Source organism: Bombus vancouverensis, chromosome 13 (genome assembly GCF_051014615.1).
Source record: "Bombus vancouverensis nearcticus chromosome 13, iyBomVanc1_principal, whole genome shotgun sequence".
Lineage (NCBI taxonomy): Eukaryota > Metazoa > Arthropoda > Insecta > Hymenoptera > Apidae > Bombus > Bombus vancouverensis.
Window position 1 is genome coordinate 8,265,888 of NC_134923.1, and position 26,350 is coordinate 8,292,237.

The 26,350-nt window shown below is 29.4% G+C and overlaps 5 protein-coding genes across 15 annotated transcripts in view; 2 read left to right on the forward strand and 3 right to left on the reverse strand.

Annotated features, from left to right (window-relative positions):
• Window positions 1–100: 100 nt before the first annotated feature.
• LOC117159783 (carbonic anhydrase 2) lies at window positions 101–2,338 on the reverse strand. Its single transcript, XM_033339933.2, has 7 exons — window positions 2,000–2,338; window positions 1,898–1,936; window positions 1,663–1,830; window positions 1,446–1,599; window positions 1,275–1,380; window positions 986–1,213; window positions 101–901 (listed from the first exon to the last, which is right to left on the reverse strand). Exons 1-7 carry the CDS (start codon window positions 2,037–2,039, stop codon window positions 731–733), a joined length of 906 nt encoding a protein of 301 aa, XP_033195824.1. The 5' UTR covers window positions 2,040–2,338; the 3' UTR covers window positions 101–730.
• A 1,186-nt stretch (window positions 2,339–3,524) lies between these two features.
• Window positions 3,525–10,566, reverse strand: LOC117159674 (uncharacterized). Of its 10 annotated transcripts, none has more exons than XM_033339761.2 (20): window positions 10,430–10,505; window positions 9,887–10,124; window positions 9,028–9,563; window positions 8,658–8,954; window positions 8,261–8,454; window positions 7,835–8,159; window positions 7,349–7,750; window positions 7,195–7,273; window positions 6,961–7,135; window positions 6,750–6,879; window positions 6,484–6,672; window positions 6,013–6,090; window positions 5,500–5,635; window positions 5,281–5,405; window positions 5,068–5,205; window positions 4,797–4,987; window positions 4,619–4,716; window positions 4,331–4,536; window positions 3,942–4,243; window positions 3,525–3,839 (listed from the first exon to the last, which is right to left on the reverse strand). In XM_033339761.2, the coding sequence occupies exons 3-20, from the start codon at window positions 9,479–9,481 to the stop codon at window positions 3,645–3,647; spliced, it is 3,714 nt and encodes a 1,237-aa protein (XP_033195652.2). In that variant the 5' UTR covers window positions 9,482–9,563; window positions 9,887–10,124; window positions 10,430–10,505; the 3' UTR covers window positions 3,525–3,644. The 10 variants fall into 10 exon arrangements, with proteins under 10 accessions (XP_033195652.2, XP_033195700.2, XP_033195691.2 ...); XM_033339809.2 differs by lacking the exon at window positions 10,430–10,505 and adding an exon at window positions 10,206–10,406 and having other exon boundaries at window positions 5,281–5,384; XM_033339800.2 differs by lacking the exon at window positions 10,430–10,505 and adding an exon at window positions 10,206–10,405 and having other exon boundaries at window positions 6,484–6,666.
• Window positions 10,567–10,764: 198 nt separating this feature from the next.
• Window positions 10,765–12,237, forward strand: boca (LDLR chaperone boca). Its single transcript, XM_033339962.2, has 5 exons — window positions 10,765–10,917; window positions 11,006–11,080; window positions 11,455–11,615; window positions 11,695–11,839; window positions 11,928–12,237. The coding sequence occupies exons 1-5, from the start codon at window positions 10,765–10,767 to the stop codon at window positions 12,009–12,011; spliced, it is 618 nt and encodes a 205-aa protein (XP_033195853.2). The 3' UTR covers window positions 12,012–12,237.
• Window positions 12,238–12,948: 711 nt separating this feature from the next.
• The window catches only part of LOC117159794 (A-type potassium channel modulatory protein KCNIP1), a 29,413-nt gene continuing 16,011 nt past the window's right edge, over window positions 12,949–26,350 (reverse strand). Inside the window, exons 3-8 of one of the 2 annotated variants that reach the window (XM_076623926.1) lie at window positions 20,824–20,893; window positions 20,677–20,747; window positions 20,147–20,419; window positions 19,463–19,758; window positions 16,470–19,043; window positions 12,949–16,239 (exon numbers count right to left, since the gene is read on the reverse strand). In XM_076623926.1, coding sequence (XP_076480041.1) covers window positions 19,711–19,758; window positions 20,147–20,419; window positions 20,677–20,747; window positions 20,824–20,893 — 462 coding nt within the window. In that variant the 3' untranslated portion in view covers window positions 12,949–16,239; window positions 16,470–19,043; window positions 19,463–19,710. Of the gene's footprint in view, window positions 19,044–19,462; window positions 19,759–20,146; window positions 20,420–20,676; window positions 20,748–20,823; window positions 20,894–26,350 lie in introns of both variants that reach the window. The other variant, XM_033339945.2, reaches the window with a different exon arrangement.
• LOC117159756 (dynein regulatory complex subunit 5) lies at window positions 21,097–25,260 on the forward strand. Its single transcript, XM_033339899.2, has 9 exons — window positions 21,097–21,178; window positions 21,443–21,715; window positions 22,257–22,448; window positions 22,834–23,001; window positions 23,092–23,230; window positions 23,590–23,824; window positions 24,560–24,715; window positions 24,945–25,059; window positions 25,119–25,260. Exons 1-9 carry the CDS (start codon window positions 21,132–21,134, stop codon window positions 25,204–25,206), a joined length of 1,413 nt encoding a protein of 470 aa, XP_033195790.2. The 5' UTR covers window positions 21,097–21,131; the 3' UTR covers window positions 25,207–25,260.

The window sequence follows — 26,350 nt, forward strand, 5'->3', positions numbered from 1 at the left end:
TAATAAATATATTTGATAAAAATGTATTTATTCACCACCTTTATTCTTTTACATCTATTTATGAAGTTTATGTTATATTGTTCTCATTAAATAAAAGGATCCTTTATTGAACATCATTCGTCAGTTTTTATTTAGTTCTTTTTATATTACATAATTTAGTGATTTATAGTTTTAAAATAGTTGGAAATAGAAGAAAATTTCTTTGGACAACATTAAACAGTTTAGAATAGTAAGAGAGTGAAGGCATTTAAAAAATTTCAAGATATTTTAAAATTTATTTACGATTAATACGATCAATTTGAAAGATATTTTATCTTTTAAGTTTGTGAATCTTGTCAAATGAAAGACAAGGAAAGTAAACACAAGAATACTTAACACTTTTTCCTAGAGAATAAAAATACGCATTGATTCGCGTAAAAATATATATATATAAATCAACTTAAAAAGATAAAAGTAATTTTTAAAGCTTTAAAATGCCGCCATTTACAGTACAATTATACCTTGTGATATACTACTCGAAACCATTTAATTTTGCCTAATAAGATATCTTTGTGTAATGTAAATTATTTCTAAGATTACTCATAATTCTTAATTAAACATCATAGAAATTTACATTTACAATTCAATATTTTTTTTAAATATTTTTGAATACTTCACAAAAATATATCGTATTTTATTTTCTTTAAACAACTCAAAGTTGGAAAATTAATTTAATCTAAAATTCATTTAATTATGAAAACCACTTTAAATTCGTAACATTAAAAATCTCTTCGTTATATTTTGCAACTAAATATGGATTTAATCTTCTAACATACACTTTTCTAAGTCCTATATCTTGTAATTTTCTATAATTATCAGTTAACATACCATCTTTACTGAAAAGATTTCTAAATTTCTTTAACTGCAAACAGATAATACATATAGAAATAAATTTCTATGAAAAAAGATATTGATTGAAACTAATTGCAATATAATAAAGGAGTACCTGTGAAACAGATATTGATACAGGCATGGGAAAAATTATCCAAGTTACTACTTCATTACATGGTGGTGTAGTTAATGAACCCTTATAAGTATAAAATACATCCGTATTTTTAGGCAATAATGAAACTAGCTTTATAGGCTTATTTAATGCTATTTCATTATTTAAGAATTGCACGTTTGTTAAGGCATTTACGATAGAGTGTAAGGATTTGTTATCTTCTTCCTGTAACTAAATATAAACCCTAAATAAAGTAACGTTCTGAAAAAAGATTTATTTTATAAGAACTTACTTGGAAAAAGATTCCTAGAACTACAAGACCATTTTTGTAATTTAGTGCATTAGATAAATTTGAATAAGCCCTATTTTTATGAACTATATGCATTTCCATAGGATATCTATAGGATACATGAGAAAATTAAATAAAAATAATAAAGTTTATATATATGTTTTGTTCTTTTACCTAACACCATTTAAAATATGCTCAGATCCCCTGTTATTTTTTGCACCCCAATGAAAGTGCAAATGATCTACTTCATATTCTTCATTTATATCAAGTGAGCCTCCAAATATATAAGGTAGTCTTTTTCTTAAGTGATTATTTATATTAATTACAACTGAAAAAACAGATATAGACTACTTATTAAGTATTATTCTGGGATAAAATCCAATGACAATACCTGAATGACCATTGTTTTCCAAATATAATGGACTGGGTAAAAAATCATGATAGCCAATTACTTCAAGTGCAGGTAAAGGAAGAGTTATTGATTTGGATGATGATATGGATATTGGAGATTGCAATTTTCCAGCACATAATTTAAAATTTTGAATCCATGTATGTTGATCTGGAATATTATATTGAATGAAGAATAAAAATATTATGAGAAATGTATTGGGAGACATTATACATACCACGTTTACTATAGCTAAAGTATCCAGCTATAGTTGGTACTAAAAAAATATTTTTCTGTTACAAATAATACAATAAAATAATATAAAAATAATTAAACTTACTAGCTGTCACCAATACTACACATTTTATAATACAGATCATGTTAATGTAATTTTAATTTATTCTTCCTCACAATTTAGTACTTCAATTTTGCTCTTACAACTCGAACGACATTTAACGATACTATTAACAAGCAACGTAATACGATAATTGCACATTCTTGCAATATATACTTTGTGTATGGGCCCATGAAACACACTAAGTTATTTCTAGCATCTCCCAACTGTTTCATTTACATATTGCATACTCCATTATCATCATTAATACAGGATATCTTATGTACACACATCTCAGTGTATTTTGTTTCAAGTAGAACTATAGTAATACGAAATTCAAGTACATTTGCTCTGTACATAATATTCACTTTTAAGTATATGTTTTTCTTTGATATGACTTTATGATATAGCTTGTATAATAGATATTATAACAATTTATTTACATATATACAAATAATATGTACCATCATAATACATTGTTATATTAATTATTTAGAAATTCAACATTTTGCGAAGAATAATCGGTACAATACGTAAATTTACAATTAGCTCTAATATTTAAGCTAAGGTATTAGTGACTTTGACAAAGTTGTTATAAAATTGTCTTACATTTGTTTCATCTTGTTATAAATCGTAATATAATATAGTTTTACAATATGTACACATGCACACGAAATACATATATATGTATAGGTAGAAAGATAAATAATAAAAATCAGTTCATCACAGATTATTATTTAAGTATTGTTCATGATGAAAATTGCATTTATTTCTATAGTATTGCAAAGAAAGCATACAAATTCTTTGAATACTTTTTTATGCTTCTGATATTTCCAAAACATATTTTAAAAAAGACAAGTTTATATACTTTATTCTCTTTGCAATATAAAAATCATGTGATTATAAAAATTTTCATTGTATCGATAACTACATTAAATTGAACATTATGACAAGTAAAAAACAAATTTGTTGTTGTTGAGTAGAGTATGTATAATGTTCCTAATAATAAAATAATAAATAAACTATAACTTCTGTTTTGTGAAGCATTCAGTTATTTAATGTATACAATAAATTATTGATATAAAAGGTTATGTATTGTATCTTAATATTAATAGCACCATTTGAAATTTTATGTCTTTCAACAAATTGAATATAAAAAATTATTGGAAACCATTTAAAAAGATATATTATTTTTAATATTTCAATACAATTAAAAAAAGTTACCATAAATATATCTGTATAAGATAATTAATTTTTTTAGATATGAAAATGATTGTTCACACTACTTATGAAACTTTTAAATATTTTTCCCAATTTTTACATTGTATTTTCTTATAATAAGTATTTAAATAATCTCTAGTTGGAAAAAGATACAAAATAACAAATCAATTAAAAATAAAAACAAGCAAGTATTATTTATGATATAATATTTGCTATATTATAATTTTTATATATTTTTATTAGTCAAATAATATACTATTCTATGTGGTCATTTGGTGAAATTACAATTTCTGTACAAATTAACTATGAGTTTCACTAACACATCAAAATTGCGTAAACTATTAATTTGATTTAATGAACCTATACTCGTTTAAAAGTTCACATGACGTGTTTTATACGACTAGAATACTTTCCTGTACATATCAGTGTTCTATGCGTTTTCGCTATCTTGTGATTTGCAAACCATATTTTGTAAGGGAATTGAAAACAGTTCCTCCCATGGAGACCGTATAGAAGTAATGACTATTTCAGCAGCACTCATAGAAACGAAGTCTAAAACCCACCTTTCCTCTTGTCCTATTATTTCATCTAAGAAATTCAAAGTTATTGAGGAGCTATAATGTTCCTAAAAATATAACAACCAATACGTTTAATTATAAAAAATCAAAGTACAGTTTTTCGTAAAGATTTCCTTTTTTAATTTTACTAATATCATTTCGATACTTACAACTCCAATCAAATTGCTCATTGCTTGTTCTCTTATTATCTGTGGCAACTCTTTGTTGCCTGGAAGAAGCCACTGCATATTGCATATTACCAAGACGGAGGTAGTCACTATTAAGCTTGATAATTTCAGCTGAATTTCGAGGTCTTGATATTTTAACAAGGCAGAAGAGAATAAAGCAAGGTGCCTAACAGTATCTTTATCTTGGTAGTTTTTGCAATTTTTTAATAATTCATGCATTAAAGAAGTACAATGTTCTGATATTTTGAGTTCGACTTCTTCACAAATCGGTGGTAATAAAAAATCTGCAAATAAAGAACAATTTATTTAATAACGAAGTTATTGGCTGGATAGTATTTAAGTATAAAATAAACGACGTTTCTATTCTTTACCAGTAACATAAAGCAAAAAGTTGAGCGTTCTTTGTAAGTCTTGTAAAACGCATAAAAATGTAATAGTAGAATTCAATTCGTCATTTGTTTTGTTAGGTTGTTCTAATTCAATCAAGACACCTTGCTTAAATGGTATCGGAGAGAAACGTCTTAATCTATCTATAGTCCAGCTAATTTCTTTATGCAACCAGCGTTGTGGGTCTTCTCTATAATAACAACAATATAAAAATAGAACAGATTTCCAATTAAATGGAATTCTAATAAAATTATGTTTTATTTTATCATTACCCTTCTGGTCCAACAATTTTAAGAATATAAACTTTCGATGTAGATAAAACCACACAACCAGGAAATGTATCTTTTGTATTTTGCATTAGGATCTCTGCCTAAAAATTTACGAATAAATTAACAACATTCAGTTAGAATGTTAGTTTAACGGCTTGGATTATATGAAGTTCAATATTACCCTGAGAAGAAGAATAAGCTCTTCGTTTTCATGTTCAAATATATTTAAAATGATGTGTAGTTTTATTCTATGATCTATACTACTGAAATCCTCATAAGAATACTGGATATTACTACCCATTAAATGCGACGTTTCTTCCGTTTTTAGCTCTAATGGTTTATTACTGCCAATTTTTATACTCTGAAGTAGTCCTAAAATTATTCACATTAAATAAATATTGATATATACACAAATTAAATGTTAATATATGTTAGTATATAATTTTACTAACCTCCTAGCATAGAAGTTAAATTTGCTACTGGCGTAGATTTGGTCTCTTTATCATTATTACTAAGGGATTTTTCATCTGCACTAATTTGTCTCATTGCTTTGTTTTCATATGCGGTACAAATACTATTCGTTAAAGAACCTGTAGACATAGCATTTTAATAATAAATTTAAAATAATTTTTATAACAAAAAGAAAAATGAAAGTTTTAACAAACCTGAAGAGCTACTCTCTGTTAAACCAGTCATGATTGGTGCTGCATCTGGTATTGTTAAAAGACATGGAGCAACTGCAGCACGTCTTTCCTCCGAAGAACGCTTTCTATGTGGTGTAAGATGTGTTCTGTATTAATATGAACATAATATAGAACAAATTTTACATAAATGAACATATTGAATAATTGTCTATACGAAAAATATAAAAAATTATAATTTACCTTGACCCATCATCTAGAACTTCAATGCTACTTTCACTTGGATTGCTGAGTACTTCTATATCACTTTCATATTTTTTATCTAGTACATTTGCAGATGGTGTTGATTCTCTTGATTCCTCTAAACTTGTTGCTGAACCTATTAATAACAAAGTAAAGTAATTACAACTCATCTAAATTTAATATATACTATTTGTTATTTGAATACATTAATCAAACAGATACTCATACTTTTCTTTTTGTTTTATTTAACTTGAAAAGGCCACATTTTCCTTTATAGTTTTCTATGTATTTTTTCTTATGGCTAGTTCTTTTGATGCAAATTGTTATAATTGTTTAGAATAAACGAATGTATCGTAAAAACAAAAATGAAGATATGAGCCTAAGATATTTAATAATAGTAGTATAGAATCGTAGATAGTAAAGCAACTAATATCATAGCTTTATATCTTCAATCATGAAGAAAGCTTGAGAAAACAGAAAATGCTGTAATAAGATAGTGTGACTGAAGCTTACAGCGAACTTGAGCTTGGATGTGAGAGTCGGAGTGCACCAAAGAAGTGGTGACGGATATAGCTCGTACCCCCGCTCCACCTGCACCGGGATTAGTATGTTATAGTCTCAGTCAATAGTACAATGCACGGATATGCAGTCAGCAGTTACGAAATTAGTGCATCCACATTTGATAAATTAATAAATATTATTTTTATCATAGAACTTAAAGATACTAGTATTACAAAAATTTAACATTATAAACAAATAAATATATATGGTTAATTTTTATTATCGAAACCTCATAAATACATAGCTCTTATTACATGCTTAATATTTTAAAATAAATAAATTTGAACACCACGCATAAATTATAAAAACTGTGTTATATGAAGTAAACTCAAGATATTACAGCTCATTATTAAAAAATCCACAACTTTTGTCAGATGTTTCATTCATTTTCATATTACATGCGCAGATCTGAGTGAGACTTACCAATGCTAGAAGAAGATTCAGAATGTTGTAGATTGGTTTTTACTGAATTCTCAGAATGTTGATTTTTGGTTACGCTTTCCAATAAACCTTTAGAAGTATCATTTTCCATATCCAACATCGATAATTCGTCTGTTTCTATAACTAAAGTACTTCCACAGGTGGGACATTTCAATTGGTTTGTACCTGGAACTTGGAATTTTTTACAATACTGAACGTGCTTGTAACTTATAATGTCTTCCAATCTATAACTATTATTGAAAATGTACCTGATGCAGATGAACTTATGAAAATATATTCTGAATCTTGGGAAAAATGAGTTGAACATTTCATACATTTAAAAACTTTCAACAATATCGTTCTTTTTTCTATTCTCTCGTTAATTATTTGAACTATTTCCTACAAAATGATCAAATATGTAGTACATTAATACTATTTACATGTTATTTATATCTATGTTTGTATTTTCTTATTTCTTACTTTTGCAATGTTTGGTTCTACGAAATATCTCCTGTTTTTACGATGTTCGCGTGTGGTATCGAAAATTATATCTACTGTCACTGGTTCACTTCTACCAAGTACACACGATAATACAGAACTTGTTGACCAACAGCATCTCAGTTTCCCAGTAAGTGAATCTCTCTCTCGAATAACACTATAATTATATTATAAAATGAAAGTGTAAAATTCTTTAATACAATAAAGAATACGTACTGTGTTGTTATTATTAAAAACAAATCTTCCAATTCGTTTGAATTTTTCCTTTTTTGAACCCGGTACAAATTCCCAACTTCTAGATATTAAAAATGCAACAATTAAAATAAAGTAATTTTTTAACGATATATACAATTTACTCTTTATAATATACCTTGTTCTGGATCATAAGGAGGCTCAGATAGATTCTCAAGAACGCTTGTGTCATTGTTCAGTAAAACCTCAGAAATATTTTCTTCTTCGGTTAATACTTTACTTCTATTTTTTTCGTCGTTAAATTCATTAATTTCTTGCTTTAAAGATTCAGATTTATCGTTTAATTCAATGTGTGTATCTTTCATCAAAAGATTCACAGAATCTTCAATACTATGCACAATATCTTTAGCGTTTAAATTTTCTATCGTAAATTCCGATGTTATTGAATATGTCGGAGGTTGTATTCCCATAATATCTTGAACAAATGTGCCAGCTTGACTACTTAACCACTTATCTTCTCCATATCTTCTTCGTATCTCCAAAATTTGTTTTTTTGTTTCTAAATGTCCTTTCGAAATTTCTGTGAATAATAATATCAAAAGAATAATATATTATATGACTCAACATCATAAAAAAATGATTAAAATTGAAAGTAATTTATTACCTAAGCAAGAAATACTACGATCTGCTTTTAAATCATCTTTTTCTTGCTCGACTTCCGCAATAACTGCTTCCTTTATGCTTGATTTCTTTTTACTTTTAGAAAAACTTTTTTCCATGCTACCTGTCCCTTCTGCAGATGTTCCTGCTACAAAATCACTAATCGTAGACGTGTTAATAGATGTAAGTAAACTACTAGAATTTAAGGAATTTGACACTGAGTTGAGTAACTCGTTCGACACGGATTTTTCAGATCTGACGATAAAGAATCGATTTTCTGCAATAATTTGCTTCTCTAATCTTGAAAGTGATGAATGATCTACAACCAACTAAATCGTGAAATTTTATTTATACTTATATAATACTTAAATATTGCGAAATTTACATTTTGTAATAATATAACATATTATCGTTTTTAACATCTACCTACCTTGCTATCACTCAAACATGGATGTAAATGTTTTATGGATAATAATCGATGTTTTGGATGATATGACAAGGGATTGCCTTCTAAGGATACCCATAACAAAGCAGACATTTTCTCTAAAGGCCACAAGACTGAATGTTCCATCAAACAATTGTAAGATAAATCTAATGCTGTTAAACATTCCAAACTTTGCAAACCTGTTTGAACAAAAATAATTCATAAATATATTTTTGCTTTTATAAATTATGTATGTATGTGCAATGGCATAAGCAAACTGACAATATGAAAGCAGAATGGTTTTAGAAACACCATTTTTTGATGTAACACTAATGTACTGAAAGAAATATAAAACTTAAACTTAAACTCAAACTCAAAATAATTAAATACATTAATACATTACCATTTAAACTTTCTATGTAATTATTCTTCAGAACTAGTACTTGTAATAAACGTGATGCAGCTTCATTAAAGGTGGGTACTGTTTCAAGTTTATTATATCCAAGATTTACATGTTTTAAATTTGGTAAACAAGATAATTCATCTGCAGATGTTATCAAGTTATGACTTAAATCTATTACTTGTAACCATGGTACTAACTCTAAAGATGTATCCAATTTTTCAAGAGCATTGTGTGGTAATGCCAAATGTCTCAAAGAACCCCATACAAACCCAACACCAGTATCACCACCACAATTTACTGCATAAAAATAATGTTTATAATATTAAATCCATTTTTTAATTAAAAATTATAACTTTTTAATTATAATTACCCAAGAGTTGTTTTACAGTACAAACTCCTTTTCTACCAGTACAAACAATGCTTTCAAGTTGGCCTCTAACACTTCTGAGTCCTTTTACAGTATCAATGTTAATTTTTTTTAATTCTAGATATTTCAAACACCTAAATTTAGTAATATCAATGGGTATCTTAGGATTGCTTGGACAATAAGTCACTTTTAGTCCAATTGTCTTCTGCACAAAGTCATGTAGAAATTTCAGGTCACGGAAAATGTCAATTTTTGAGCTGTTGCATACTTGAAATGAAGCTTCTAAATTTTCACATCCATCAACGATCAGAGAAAAAGCTTCATTTAAATTATATAGTAAAGTAGTTGACAAAGAGAGTTTGCCAGATGCATTTAATACTTTTTCTCCATTCTGATGCAGGAGCTTTCCAAGTACCATTATCTCTTGCATAATAGCTTCATTTTGAATTTTACTCATTTTTGTATCCTTTCCAATTTATAAAAGCCAACAAATTTCAATGATGATTTTAAGATTGATTCCAATGTACCTTCATATCAATCTAAAAAGTAGCAAAATAAAATTAATGTAATAATGTAATGTAAAAAGTTTCATTTAATCATTAATAACATTTTACAGATCACTCAATTTTTCTTACAATATATCTAAAAATTCTTATTTTCAGTTTTGTAAATAAAATGCTTTTATAATTAACACAATGCGCCTTAAACATTTTCTACTACATTAAATAGAAAACAAAGTTTATATATTATTCAGAAAAATGTTTAGACAGTTCTATTCTTATATTTTTAATTGTAAATCATAGCAAAAAATTAATGCACAATATTAATTTAGCAAATATAAAGGAAATGGCAAAGCACTTACTAGATTATTATACATTGCTTAGATCATCCACTTGATCAATGAAAAATACATAATTAAGTGACAAACGATGCAGGAAGTACAGTCTCACACATGTTATCACAAATAAGCAATACAAGAGATTATGTGTCTATCAATGACTAATAAATAATCAGTCGTGTAATGTTATCTATCATCTTGCAATTGAATAACCTTAACTTGCGTTATTATCTTGCATGCACTCTCACCAAAAAACGAAACCCTAAAAGACATACTAAATATTTATAAACAATTCAATTATATTACATAACTGTTACAACCAGTGTTACAAAATTCACATTACTGCGTATTGTAATACTGTAGATGCACCTTAAAAATCGTTTCAACACAAGAGAAAAAAAGTTAGGAAAACGTTTCTGCCCTACTTTGTATCCAAATAATACAGTTAATTGGAATAATTTATTTCGTTAGTAACAAGATAAGCGAATTGTTTCTCGTGGTACAAGCTTTAGTAAATAGTCACTATGAAATTTTTAATGAGGTTAAACAATGGCAAAAGTGACATACTGACTGTAATTTGCAATTTATAACATCGTATAAAACTGTCGGCATTGTTGTCTTTCTTGTCATCATTTCAAGTACGATAGGTGGCAACACTAATCACGTTTTTGTACTGATGTAAGATGAATGAAACTTGTTCTTGTTAAGGACAAATTCATTCTTATTTCAGTCGTGTGTATTGAGATTGAGATATATTATAAAAGAATAAATTTCAAATATAGATTTCTTAGAAAAACTTCTATAAAATTTTTTGTAATTTATTAGGAACATTTAAAATGTATTAACTATTTCAAAGAACTGTAAATTTTGGATTGACGTGTTGATTTTTACAATTCTCAAATATGAGGAACGAAATTATTATTTATAGTATATTTTTGTTAATTTACGTGAATGCAATCGATGATAGAAAATCGAATAAAAAAAAGTCATGGCGAGACAAAGATATACGTGATATGAATGATGCAGATTTAGAACTCTTGTTAGATCAGTGGGAGGTATATTACGTTTTTTTTCAATTTTTTAAATTCCATATTTACATAGAGTAAAAGGAATTAACAAAGATTATAATTCTTTTATTATTAGGAAAATGATGAACCATTGGAACCAGATGAATTACCAGAACATCTTAGGCCTAGCCCAAAAATTGATTTATCGAAGGTAGTGTATTTAAAAAACTTTATGAATTAATTTTGTATACCTTTACTGACTATAAAAAATATTTACATATATCATTCTTTTTTATAGTACTAAATTTTCATAGTCATATTAAAGTATTTACCAAATTTAGTATTCTTGAACTTAATTAACTCTTTACCTTATAAATGGGTTATGAATAAAATCCAATGAAAGCAGTTCCAGAATGCCTTCTTTTAACTACTGAATAACATCAAAATCAAAAAATTAACAAAATTGTACTTATTATATCTTTCTCTTGTGTTATCTATATTTATTTACATAATCTTTTTGTTTAGTTTGTTATATCATGTTTTCTGCATGTTCTTCTGTGTAATCTATATTTATTTATATAATAGCTTGATATGTCAAATCCTGACAATGTACTGAAAGTGACAAAAAAAGGTAAAAGTGTGATGATGTTTGTTGATACAAATGAAGATTTGTCAGTTGAAGAAGCTGAGACTATAATGAAAATTTGGCAGACTAGTCTTCAAAATAATCATATTATTGCCGAAAGGTAGTATTTTTTCTTAATTTTATACTTAATGTGTTAAAATAATAAAAACGCTTATATAATATAGTTGAATCTTTTACAGATATCCAATTGATCAAAAAAGGTCTGTGTTTCTATTTCACGAGGGTTCTCAAGCTGTAGATGCAAAAAACTTTTTCTTGGAACAACCAGAATTGTCTCATGTGACTCTTGAAGGCCAAACTTATTTTAAGGATCCAAAGAAACAGGTATGAGAATACTAAAATACATTAACAAAAGAAAAGGGTAACGAAATAAAAATTTGTACGATCTATAATGATCTGATGACTTTTTTAGAATGAAAGAATGGCAAAACTTAATAAACAAGCAAGTAAACGAAATATTAAAAAGGACAATAGTAACAAACAAGAGGAGCTATAATTTATATTATAAATTTTTCGAAGATACTGAATATTTTTCATTTGTATATTTTTGTACATGTAGGTATATATCTATATCTATAAGCAAATAAGTACAGGACAATTTTTGATACAAATATTTTTTGTTTGTAAAAATATACAACTTAAATTACTTTTATTTAAATATTTCATAACTTACTGAAATACTTATAAATATCATAAATAAACTTGATTTATCCTATAGAAAAGTGAAATCTCTTTTTCCTACATCATTTCTACAGCAAAATAAATGTATTTCATATGCAATGTTATAAACAGTACTTATTAGTCACATGTTTATTGGCCTTATGCTAGAACAATTACAAATGTTAAAAGTATACTTTAGACATTGACAAATTCAACTAATAGCAATTCATCAGTAACATCACTAAAGATATAATAGTAGGCAACAATCAATAATCTCATAAGCAATACAAACAATTCAATATTTCATTGTTGAGAATATATAATCGTAATATGTGTACAAAATTATAGATTAACAGAGTTCATTTGAGAATGTAAATTATGAAGAAGATATAATTGGCGATTATTTATTTAAACTAGACTTGCTCGTGGGAGAATCAAGTTGATTCATACTATCCATAGCTCTTACTTCTCTTTGTAATTCTTTAACAACTGTTGCAAGCGCATATGGATTTACGCCGTTCTCGCATAATCGTATGCATATACTTAACGTTGTAGGATCTAGATTTGTATTTAATAGCTTCGAGATTTGGTAAAGCGTTTGAAATGTTTTGCGAGCAGCGTTTATTTGATGATGCACAGGTTCTGGCATGCTGCCTCGGTTTCGGTCTTTTCTATAAAATCAAAAGTAAAACGGTAATATAAAGATAATCAATCAAATCAATATAAAAAAAGGTTATGTTTTTATGTAAAAGAATTGTTCTATGAATACGTACTCTCCGCTGTGAGACAGTTTGACGTCGGGGTTAAATCACTATTGAATCACAATTTACAAATAAAATAATAAGCATAAAATGCGAAATACAACGTTATTTAATTTGTGTGTTTTAACAAGATTCTCATCTGTTTGAATGGCTTAATTTTGTTATTTTACGGAGGTTGTTTCTATAACAACCGTCAAAAAGGCAAATTTATTTTAAAAAAAATATCGTATTTTTAATTTATACACTTGTACAAAGGCAAAGAGTTCAAGTCGGAAAGGTAAATAAAACCATGTGATTGAAATATAGGAGATACTAGAAGGTTATCTTCACAATTTTGTGATATACAATAGGACAATTTTATCGATGAAAGAAAAGCTGAGGATTTAATTTGGAAGACGCAATCATAAAAGTTCATAAATTAAACCTCTTAATTAGCTTTTTTCAGTAATGAAAATTTGTTCAATTTATGGATACTGATACTCTAACTACGTAGAGGTAAAAAGGTGAAATTAATCGCTATTTTTCTCTTTGTCGCATGGTATCGTCCTTCTTGTTTAACATCAGTCTATACGTTTGTTCTTGTTGCACAATATTGCGTTCTTTGCCTAGGGAAAACTTATGTGCTACCATCTATCCTTAGATACTCTAAGTTACTATTCTTTCCAATCTGGTAGATGGCAGTACATTTCTCATTTGTAAGCAAAACTAGCACTTGTCCTATAACGAATCAGATTATTTAAAAAATAAAGAATGTTGGATATAACAGTGCATCTTACAATGATTTTAGAGGAAAAAAGGTACATTGAAAATAATAATGACCATCTCCCTTTATTCCTCTAAATATACAATTCAGTTGTGACGAGATATAAGTTCTTCACACGTTGCAAAGACCCGACGTGAAGATATAATTTCTTTAAAAATCATTCGTCGGTACTCAGTATAATTATTTCTCGATCTAATGAACGAAGGATCGGGAGTATGGACACTAGAAGTATCAGAGAAAGGCCTGGGCAAAGGACAACACGGTGATTATGAACTATTGCATGCAAAAATGTTCCTTGTCTTTCTTCTTTAATTAATAATATAGGTGATATTCGAATTCTACAGAAAAACTGGCAGTATAAGAATTAACAAATGTACTCTACGGAGCATCTAGATGCAATGTATCACCAAAGTATTCGAACGATCATTATAAAGCGTTTTATTTTACAAAATATATTATATAGCATTTTAAAAAATAAATACATACATAACATCGAAAATAAAAGATAAAAAACGGCTTTACTAATATTTTTTGTCTTGATCGATTTATTACCGACTTATAATTTCCCGATAAATTAACTTAAATAATTCATTATTTTGAAATTAAAACCGTTTCGAATTCTTTGGCGACGCGGAATCAATCGCTAATCGATTCACTTTAATGGCTAATCGTAAATTCTTGTCATAAAAAACTGCTTGAAAGCTTAACTATCGAGTCGTATATTCTATGAATTATATAACTCTAAATGTCTCTATCATAATAAATTTTGATTCGTTACTCGTGCTTTACGCTACTGTAACCAAGTTTAAATCCAAATCACCTAAAACAAGATTCTTAAGATGTAAAAACAATGTTAGAATCATTGATAGATATATTTTCTTTGTTGCAATTAAGCGAATCAACCAATCGTAACGGTCAAATGAATTAAATTAGAAACTCAAATCGACCCAACTATCAATAGTATCGATACTTGTTAACGATAATTATGTTGTTTTTGACTCGATTTAAACCAAGAATCCCCAGTCGTTCGATCGATCACTGCTAATCGATTATTAGATGCTTCATTTAAATTTTTGTACACAAAGAAGCAAATAAGTGTACAAGTTAAAATACGGTTCTATAAATTTTGATACAATTGGAAACATTGGTTTACAGTTCAACAAGATAAATTCTAAAGATCAATAAAGTTAATTACGATCTATGTTACCTCTAATGTTCATGAATTGACTATGACTACTTCGATCTATACAGAATGTTTCAAAATATGCAGAAAAAAGTTAAAATTTAAATTGCAAACTTTTTCAAATGAAAAGTATATTTCAAATCTGTATACGAAAAAATGTTTTTCCAAGAAAAAATCGTTTTTGACGTACTCATATTTTGAAATATTCTGTATAGTACCTCATTATTCTCATTTCGAGAAAGAAACCAACACGTACTAGATTTACGATCTAATAAGTTCCTCAAAATTTGATTCTTAAACATCGATCTTACGCTTCTATATTTCAAATTGAATGGCTGTCCTGATTTTGAAACGACCAGTAAGCACGCACGATATGTAACGATCTAAATTACAATTCTTTTCGAAAGGAATAAGCTAAATCATTGACTAACAAAAGTGTAACATTTAATTTCTCTTACGTTCTAAAACGCGTTGACAAAATCGTGTTCAATTCTTTTGGCGGGAAATTTGAATTCTCTTTTCTTTCTTTTTTTGTAACGGAAATGATCGTCAAATGTTTGTGTATAAATTTGTTTCATTGTAAAATGTTGGACAAGTTCCTGAAAATTTTAGTTCAAAAAAGTATCATTGATATTCTGTAAGATAGGGCACTTCCGGTTTCATTATTTTAGAAAATGACGAAAACTTAAAACGAGGAAAAAATATTGAATAATTTTAGATTAATAATTTTTCAATTGTACTAAAGCATTAAATAATAATAAAAAATTATTTTTTTCATTGAAAATTATCGTATTTTATGATTGAAAATTCTTTCTTTTGAAACCGGAAATACTTCGTATTTTCCTACTCCTTATCGTCGCTTGGAGACTTTTATTCTTAAGTATGCTTCCAGTTGTTTCATAGAAAATTGTTTTTTTCTTTTTTCTTTTTTAATTATAACATTCGTTGTTTCCATCTTCTGAAGTCTCACTTTTGTTTTTCTTAGAAAATATATAAAAATCGTTTAATATTAGATCGATTGCGATACACACGCATACTTGTCGCCAAGAAGCATCGATAATCGCTTCTTATATCGATTTCTTTTATTTTATTTTTATCCAGGTGAAAAAAACTTCCATTTAAAATTCGAAGAAACTTTCGTGCAATTAGAAAAATCTTTTCTTTCCAAAATCCTCGGTCATCAGAATTTTTTGTCCGCCTCCGGATGCAATTGACTTGTTCAGTTAGAAAACCCAGAAACAAGCGGCTTTCAATTAATATTCTCGACTTGTGAACTCTCCACGTTAACGCTTTCATTCATTATTAGGAACAATGGACAACGGATTCTTGATTGTAGCATACTTTCACTCTTTTTGGTCTAAAAATTGAAAAAAATTTTAATATAAAAAAAGGTAAATTTATAATTTATTTTTAATTTTTCAATTATTTAAAGATGTTCGTATTTGACGAAAAACTTTAGTTATTTTTTATACAAAATGAAAAAACAAAATTTTTAATATCTAAAAATTGGTGTTGTCATTTCATTAAAAAATTGTTTTCATTAAGAAAAGATAGAAAATAAATAATTAAAAAAATTACAATTTATACCTATAGGTTTAAATTTGTAATAGCTGATTATTCAGAAATGGTAGAGATCCGAATTGTTTACGGACTCTATCTGAGTGTCTCTATCTGAGAATCATCGTTATTTAATAATATAGTTGCTATAGGAACGCGCTTAGCAACCTATGCGTCTTCGACTTCTATTAAAACACCATGATGAAGGATTTCATTGATTAACAAGTAACAGTGCGAGTGCTACAAAGAGACAACAACGGTCAACAAACGGTACTTATCCTAAATTCTTTTTCTAACTTGAGCCTCTATCTCGAAAGATTTACGATTAAAAAGAAAAATTACATATAATATATATGTATGTATATATAATATTGCCTAAAAACTTTGAGGCAAGGTAACTATTATTTTTAAACGATTCTAGTTAATTCCAGATGGCTAGATGATTCAGCAAATTAATATCCATTTGATTATAACGGATACTAATTATTATTAATGATTTTGTAAATCCGCGCCTCATTACTACAGGTACTTGGGGGACTCAAAAAATGGACTAAAAATTCTGATCTATCTATAAAGTATCTAAATTACTCGCTATTATTCAAATTAGCCTATTTTCCAATAAAGAAAATTTAATATCAGATATTATTGTTTGTAAATAATTATGGAAAAAAGAATGTTTTTGAAAAATTATTGAGTAGTTTTATAACGTTCTAGTGGTTTTTAAAGATCTTATAAAATGGATCTTGGTATAAACGTGTTTTCAAGGTGCATGTGCAAAATTTGAAAGGATACTCTAGCTTGAAAAGACACACCTGGTGTTGTATATTGATAAAACGTGGCTGTACGTTACTAAAAAAAAGTTGGAGATCCTATGATCGACGCAAGCTGCCTACGTCTATGTCGACTATCATGGTCGTGCAAACGTTCAATCGACGATAAATCGTTCGATTTTTTAATAACAAATTCGTCTCATATAATACCATGTGATTTTTCATTCTTTTCTCCTCTCAGATTTTTTCCCTCTAAATCACTAGATAATTATTGCAATTTGGTGTTTCGTTTTGTGGAACGATCACTAATTGAAACACCCCTCTATGTATTGAACAAGAATATATAATCTTACCTACGATTTAATTTTTCTTTATATCTTTATGACAATTATTTCCTCCTTTTCAAACATTTTAACAGATTTATCGATATTAGAAAACTGATTCTCTGCTATCGCTCTTACACCTACGATATTATGTAATTCTACTTTAATAACTTCGTAAAACAGTTGAACCCTATAGGGACATATCATATGATATAATTGTATAGTATTCAATATGAAAGAGATAACAGAATATCGTCTTGATCTTATTTCCTCAGGAGAACCACATTGTTTTCGTATACCTTTTTCTTTCAACTCCTTACGACATGTGAGATTGTCTCAAATGAAAATCGAACTTCTTCTTTGTTCGTGAGGCTCTATCGCCGAATGCTCGTTGCACGCTTGAATTTTTAATACGTAAACTCTTCGTGTAAGCACGTACGAAAGCAATGCTTTCTAAAACAAATATCTTGTTCGTTAAGCACAGAATGTTACTAAAAAAATGAAAAATCATTCTATGATATTTAATTTAATAGTGTAATTCAATATTTTCTGTATTGTATATTATAATAGACAGAAATGAAGACAGAAGTAATAGACAAAAATTTTTACTCTACGTAGTGTACAATAAATTTTCGGTTTTGTATTTTTCAAAAATTTAAACAAATTATTTAAAAAATTGTAAATAAAAATTATAAAGATAAATTCATTATATCAATCACATTATAAAACTAGAAACATTCTGTGCATGATTAATTGTTTCAAATCGATACTTAGTACGTACTGCCTCATTTTCAGCATCTTCCAAATTACATAATCTTGTAGATAAAATCGTATCTTTCAATCGTGTACACAGTCATACCCATACCTCGTTTCATCGCGTACGAAAGGAATAGTATAATTTTTTTACTCGAAGTTTGGCACGGAAGTGAAAGAAGACAAAATGCTGTTTCATGTTGAATTCTTCTCGTTTTTAGCGTGTTTTCTTCTCTTTGGCGAAAACGATAGTGTTAAATACTTTTTTTTGATATTCAAAAGTTCTTCCCCTAAATAAAGTTGAAGTATTCGACATCATTGATAGTTGCTTATTTAATATTCTTCCTCCATGATATATTCGTCGAATCAATTTCTATTTTTCCCCTTAATTTGTTAATACAATTCTTTTAGTCTTAACTCGTGTGATAATATTCGACTTTGTAATGTCGATTCCACAATTGACAAGTCGTTCATCTCCCTCTTATAATGGGGATGCTCTACTCCCATTATATCTGGATGCTTAACAGATTTGCTTACGTGATGTAAAATAGTTCTTCCGCAAGAAGAAATACCTTATAGCTCGTTCGCCTATCGACCGCGAGAGTTTAATTGAATTCTTGAACTCGCAAGATTCTTAAGGGCTTCATTCTTTTTGTTTTCATTTTTATCTTTTTTTTGTTTTTTTTTTTACAGTATTCTCTGTTTTTCTTTTCAGAAGTTGGAATTCCTTATTGTAGAAGTTGGGAATCACGGTTTATCTATGGAAAATTTGAAAATTTGAGAAGTGCACAGAATACACATAATATGTAGAAATATGAAAAATATTCAAAGAAGTGATATAATAGTAATAAGTATAATAATAATATTGATATAATAATGAGAATAATATAACAAAGATATTTATTATATTATTTAGTGGATGAGATAAATGTTTTTTTGAATTTTAACACTTCAGAATTAGAATTCACTTGTTTAAAATAAAATTTATTTATATAGAATCTATTATTTTATATTTATTTAATATCTCTAAAATTCTGGCTGTTTTATTATCAAACATGTTCCAATTACGTTAGAGAATCTATTGGTATTTCTAATTTGTAACTTGTAACTTCTAAAATTTCACTAATGATAATAATATTAATTGGATTGTACAAGAAGGTTCAATATGATAATTTACCCTTAGCAAAAGAGCGGAGCCTCCGGTTGGTTCCACCAGTGCGCCGCTAGGAGCATATAAAGCTCCTGATCTTGAACGGTGTAACCTGGAGGTGGTTGAGAAGGCAAAGGCGGTGGAATAGGTGGCAGCAGAGAGTAGGACGGCGGTGGTGGCGAGGGCGATTGGGACTGCGAGAAGGTGGTCGTGGTAGAGAGCGGCGTTGGCGGCGTCGTCTTGGTCATCACCGGAGGCTCTTCCTTCTCCGGAGATCAAAACGCGTAATCGAACTTTGCCAACGACCGTGTAGTCACATCATCCTAAACATACCATTTCTGTTAATATAATTGTCATTAGCAGAAATATAGAGATCGATATGATAGACAAATAAAACTTTAGATTTTGATACGAATTGTGAACAATTTTTTATTTCTGAAGTTTTATGAATTCTTTTCTTGGAGATTAGAAGGAAGATGATCATGTTCTTCCTCAATTCATTCTTACGTGTATAATAATTGTATAGATCATTTAACAAATTTTATTTGTCTTATAATACTAATGACTCTAAACTGTAATGTTAAGATTTCATGAGATATTGATTCTTCAGTGAATAGCATGTAACAATATCGAGAACTTCTCGCCATCGGCAAACTGTTCACGAAGTAGCAATATTGTTTAAAGATGCATAAAATGCAAACGTGTCGATACCCTCAGACAGCTCTCCATAAATTCCTCGATCGTTATTATGCCATCCTGGTTTAAATCGAACTTCTTGAACACCCTATCCAACTGCTCTCTCGCTTTCCTTTCCTCTTCGGCGTGATGTCGTCGTCCCATCAGCTCATGCACTGCAATCACCACTTCCCATAGCTCGCCCCTGGTGATGCATCCGTCGCCATTTATATCGTACAGCTTGAAGATCCATCGTAACTTCTCGTAGATACTGCCTCGTAGTAGAGTCGATAAAATTACCAGGAGATCCTGAGAAGAAAAATCGTATCGTATGTTTCGGATCTTTCTATTTCTTTTTTTCTTCCTTCGAAGATTGGGAAATTAGGGAAAAAATGTAGTACAATTAATGCATTAGGAGCTTTGGAGATCACAAAAATTGAGGAATTGCACAAAAAGAAAATTAGTAAAAAATTAGATATTAAATATATATTATTACAAATTAAATTAAATTAAGTAGAAAAAACCCGATAATAAAAGAGAATTGTTAGAAAAAAAATTGAAATTACCCTAAAATTCATGGCACCATTGCAATTAACATCAAAGGCCTTGAACACGTAATGAGCATAAAGACTAGAATCTGCAACGTGTATACGAATTAATATTAAAATTATTCATAATAATTAACTACAAGGCAAGACATAATTAAAACTTACTGCCATGAGGAAAGAATTTCGCATAAATATCTTTGAACAGGTCCTCGTGAACTACACCCTCGGGACATTCCTGAAAATATAATTATTATGATGGATATTATTTCAGTCGGGAAATAGGTCGTTTAATTGAATATGAAAAGAAGGAATTGGCACAGTATGTTAACTCGTTGAAGATAGAAGCTTTTATCGTCGATTATATGTTTCGCCTGAAGCAAGTTATCATATGGTGGAGATGTGGAGGAAATGAACCAGCGAAGATGTTTCTGTTTACATATTTATGAATCTAATGCATAGAGGAGGTAACAAAAATGAAAATTCCGCACACTATACCCAAGAACGTGTTGGAAGCTTACAGGTATGTTCTCCAGATTTTCTTAATTTCGTTAAAAACCCTATAATCTGCTATTTTTCCAACTCCATAATTCTGTAATTCCTCAATTTATCTTTTTTAATCATTGATTTCCAAATTCCAAATTCCTTAAACTTTCTACTGCTCAATTCTCAACTTTCTCAAATACTTGATATTCGGAACTCAAAATATTGTCAAATTCTTATTATAATTATATATAATAATTAACACCAAAAAAGATGCATATGTAATTAATATCTTTTTTGGAAGATGTTCGGAAGAAACGACGCGGTTAACGTGCGAGGTCGATCGAACAATTCGACCGGAAGATGTTTCCTGGGACGAGGAGAGAGTCCCAAGCTTAAAGACCCTCGCCCTTCGTGTCATAGCCTCCGTATGGAAGAAAAATCCGATACTGGAGGAATTACCAACCTGTGAGGATAGAAATATGCTGATGGAAATTCTGCCTACCGATTTACCGTTCGAGTTGACTATAAGGAAAATCGACAGTGAACACTATTGGGAACGTTGCTCGAGAGCTAGGTGAAAAACGTAATCGAAAGCATTGAAAACACTTCGTAAAAATTTCTTTATATTATCGTGTAGTACAAAGTTGAAATGAAAAGTATAGAGTATAAGAATAGAAAATGTAGAGAAAATTGGAACGAGTAACAGAGAAAATTAAGTGGTAGGGAAAATAAGGAAACGTGAAATCCCAGGAAATCAAGAAATTAGAAAAACAGAAAATTTAAAAAATTCGCAATCCATAAAAGAGGCCGTCAAAAAAAAGTTTATTCGCGTCCTCATAAAAGCATACAACACGGAAGCAATCTCATAAATGGATGTTTAATTTACCGACCATAAGTAGTTTTAGCTTACTACCGGCGGTAGTATATGTACTTTATATAGTATCATTCCATTAATTTCTCTTGGCCGTTTTTCAACGAGCATTCTCTTGAAACAGTTCGCCCACTTTCCAGCACGAGAACTATCGAATTTTCATAAAGAAAGTCGTTTTTGGTTTACATAAAGCGTGACCCCAAATTCAAATGTGAGAATGCGGGAGAGACTAGAATTATTTCAGATGGGGGCACAACGATTGCGCTGAACATGGCAATTCCTGGCGGCGACGTTACTGCGAAGGTGCTTTTCGTGAATATTTGGAGAATCTCGAGCCAAGTTTCTTCGAATCCCAAAAGGAAGATTGTGAAAAGATGATCGATCTTGTGCGTGATTATGTGCACACAATAGAGCTACGTTCTTTACTGCCAACAAAGTAAATCTTCTTAAATAAATAAGATATAATATATTCTAAAAAAAATGTAAACTTTCAATATAATAACTATTCTAAACATAAATACGAGAATGCAACAACAATCCTAAATTTAAGTTGTTTAAACGTAATAATAATAATTCTAAAAATAATTTATTTATACAAAATAATTTAATCCCAAATCTAAACTATCTCAATATAACAATAGTTATTCGAAACATAGAGGAAAAAATCCGAATTTAAAAGAAATTTACAAAAGGTAGCTACGATTAGACTTCCAAAAACTGAAATCTTTCTCCTTGAATTTGTCGTATAAGCCTTCACCTTACATAATCATTGCACATAGTACAGTACTACTTATTTGCACGAAATCTGTTCACATTCACAGGAAGGATAAGATATCTCTAAACGAAGAAGATTCGTGTCTAGCAGAAGAAGTATTCGTCCATCACATCCCGTTGGAGCTTATTCTGCCACAATTCCCTCATCTTACTGAGCTTCGCATTAATTTCGGGTTGGTTTACATGAACGATGGTTTCGAGTGGCGAGACTTCGAGTAAGTTGCTTTTCCAGGTTACAGTTTAATACTCTACTATTTCTTCAAGTCTGATTTATGTACATTAAAAGAGTAAAAATAAAAATAAAGGATATCCATTGAAGATTGCTTTGGTCTTGGTCGTGGGATTAAAGCTTGCCCGAAATTGAAGAAATTTACTTTGACTAGAAGCAATTTGGATCAACCACGTGCAGCAGCTCTTCTTCAAGGTGTGCTGGAGAATGATAGTGTTAGTAGCGTCACAACGGCTTAGAAAAAATTTCCATATCGTACAATTCCTCAATTCCTTGATCCTCTAATTTTCCAACATCTTATATCTTTAATTCCCCAATCTTTTAATATCTCAAATTCTTAATTTTACAAATTTTAAGTCTCTTAATTTTTCTACTGTCTAATTTTTCCAGTCATTTAAATTCCAATTTGATTAAACTCACTTTGTTTTTTAATACTTAGTATTCTCTTTCTCTATTTCCTCAGTGTCCTATTATTCAATAACAATCTGGAATTAAGAACGTATTTTCTATAATATTGTTTATTGATCATTCTTATAATACCGTGCTGTTAATACCAAATTCTTTTTCAATTCAGATAGAAGAATTAGACTTTTCTCATTGTAAACTGGCAGATAAAGGAGCAAAAGCAGTTGGTGAATACCTCTCGCACAAGAACCTGAAAATACTGCATTTAGCGAACAATGATATAGGACCGGAAGGAGTGGCTGGTATAATCTATGGGCTGCTAAAGGCGGAGCACACAACACTACAGCATTTGAATTTGAGGCTAAATCCTTTGCTAGACAACGGGATGTTTCATGTGTGTGCCTGTAAGTGTACAAAGTATTAAGTTACTAACTTTATCCTCTTATGAGTCAATATTTATACTGGTTACCGTATCGAAGCCATGACGGCGATTGTATCTCGTAGAACAAACACCGTGCTCGACTTCCGTCCCGTTAATCTCCAGCGTGTTCCGCCCGGAAATTACACCGGATTCCTGTTTGACTTTTGCTGAATCTGCCCGAATGGACACTATCCCGTGATTTATACGTTAAACTATAGAACTTTGCAATATCGTTCCTTAAACATTTAAGATTTTTGCAGAAAAATGTTATCATAAAATTGATACATGACAATGAATTATTTACTAATTGGTAATAATTATTCCGGATGAATTTCGAAATATTTTCTCCGTGTATTCTATTTAACGGAGAAACTGACATTAAAAGATTATGGAGATAATGTTTATTAATCGATAATAATTATTAGAGAAAGATAATAATTATCATAAACAAAGTGCAACAATATTCTTTGTTCATCTTGTTTAAATGAATTAAGATTGAAATACTAATAAAAAAGAAGAAATATCGTGATTTGATATTTGAAAAGAAATTGTAAATACCATGATTAAGTTACAGAATTATTTTTAATTTATTATATGTATACATGTAGTTCCCTATTTAGAAGTCTTTACAACTTCCTCGAAAACGAAATGATCGGATTCTAGACAAAGAACACGTGGAAATTGCATTCCGAGAGTTCATTGTTTGTGTTTGTTTTAGATCTGTTAAGAAGCGAAAGTTTGGAAGTTCTCGACGTGAGTGCTTGCGGAATAGAGGCTGCTGGAGGTGCAGCACTTGCCGAAGTATTGACTTCCGGTTCCATAAAGCTCAAAAGTTTGAATCTTAATTTGTCGAACAATGATTTTAACGAAACAAGTAAGATAAAAAAGAATAATAAAATTTTCTTTCCCTTTTTTATTTTTCTCTATATTTTCTAGAGTACGGTTTCAAAAATTCTATAATTTAATACTTTAAAGTAATTTTAATTTATCTTTTATAAATCTTAAAATAAGAGGTGTAACATTTTTATACCGAATACAATGAAATATAAATATAGTTGGAGAAGGTGCATATAAAGAATTTAATATGGTGTGATTTTATGTAGTTGGGGATTCATTTGAAGCAGCGTTGAGAAACGTTCCATTTGTAGTGGGATTCGAAGCTCGAATGTGCAATTTCTCCAGACAATCAGAATACTCTATGCACGAGAGTGTACTCAGGTAAGGAAAAGCAATGTATTTCGGTGAATGATATTTCACAGGCTTTCCTTACTTTTCAGAAATAAACAGAGGAAAAGAAAGGAAGAAACGAAGCGGATGCTTGAGAAATCACAGAAAATCTCCATTGATTCCTTCGTTTCTGAATAAATTACCAGCAAAACATACTGAACATAAATCATATGATGGAATCAATAAAATAAAGATACGAATGACAAAATTTTTATTGAATTCAATTATTCAGATTTCATAGTTTAAAAATTAACAAAAAGAATGAATACAAAACAAATATATAAAAGGAGTAAGACATTCTTCCAATTTGAATTTAAAAAGAATATTTCAGAAAAGAACAAGGAAGCGTAAACCTACATAAAAGAGAGAAAATATAAAAAGAACAGAATAAAAGGTTCGTGACCTTACATGAAAAATATAAAATAAAAAAAAGAAAGAATTCAAAGTTCTATTTTACACTTCTATCCTCAAGATTCTGTGTTCTGTGGCGTTATTATTCACAGAAATATTAAACTCGGAACTAATTACTTGAAAGCAATTAAGGGAAGCACAGGAATCTTAATGTTGGCGAAGTAATTACCATTTTTGCATAATATTCGACGATAATGTTTGCATTGCATCCGGATTTTCGGTTGTAGCTGGAGGAAGCACGGCAAGAATAACCATCGTGACGGAGAAGGGCTAACGAAAGAGTTGGCAACAAAAGAACAGCGGAACGAGCGTGTAGCTACTTGGAGGAAGTTATGCGAGAGCCGTGAACACGGTAAATTGCGGCGAAAGTAGGCCAGAGCTAAGACTTTTTCCATTATTAAGACGAACGGATGCAGGAAAAAACAGAAGGTCCAGTTTCGTTCGTGTAATCCTAGGGATATTTCTCCGCATCGTTCTATTTCTGAAGGAAGCAGATTTAACTCCGTTGCCACTCTTTAATTTTTATATTTCAATCTTATTCCCATTTTAGCTGACAAAAAGTTTATCTTAGAGAAATGTTTAATATAGCGAGCATATTCATGTAATAGAATATATAGTAAGCTGTTGATACAAAATTTTAGAATAAATTTAGAATAAATTTAATTAAAATTCCACCTAAAAAATATTTCTAATTAAATTAAAAAACCAAAGATCCATATTAGATGCATAACGTCACAATATTTAAAATGACTACCTGCTTTGTACGAAAATGTTTCCCATGAAATCTTACACGATATCTCTTCGAACGATCGAGCCCATAAAGTTTTATCGACTCTCTGGAGGTTAGGTTTTATAGTTTCCTCGGAATCAT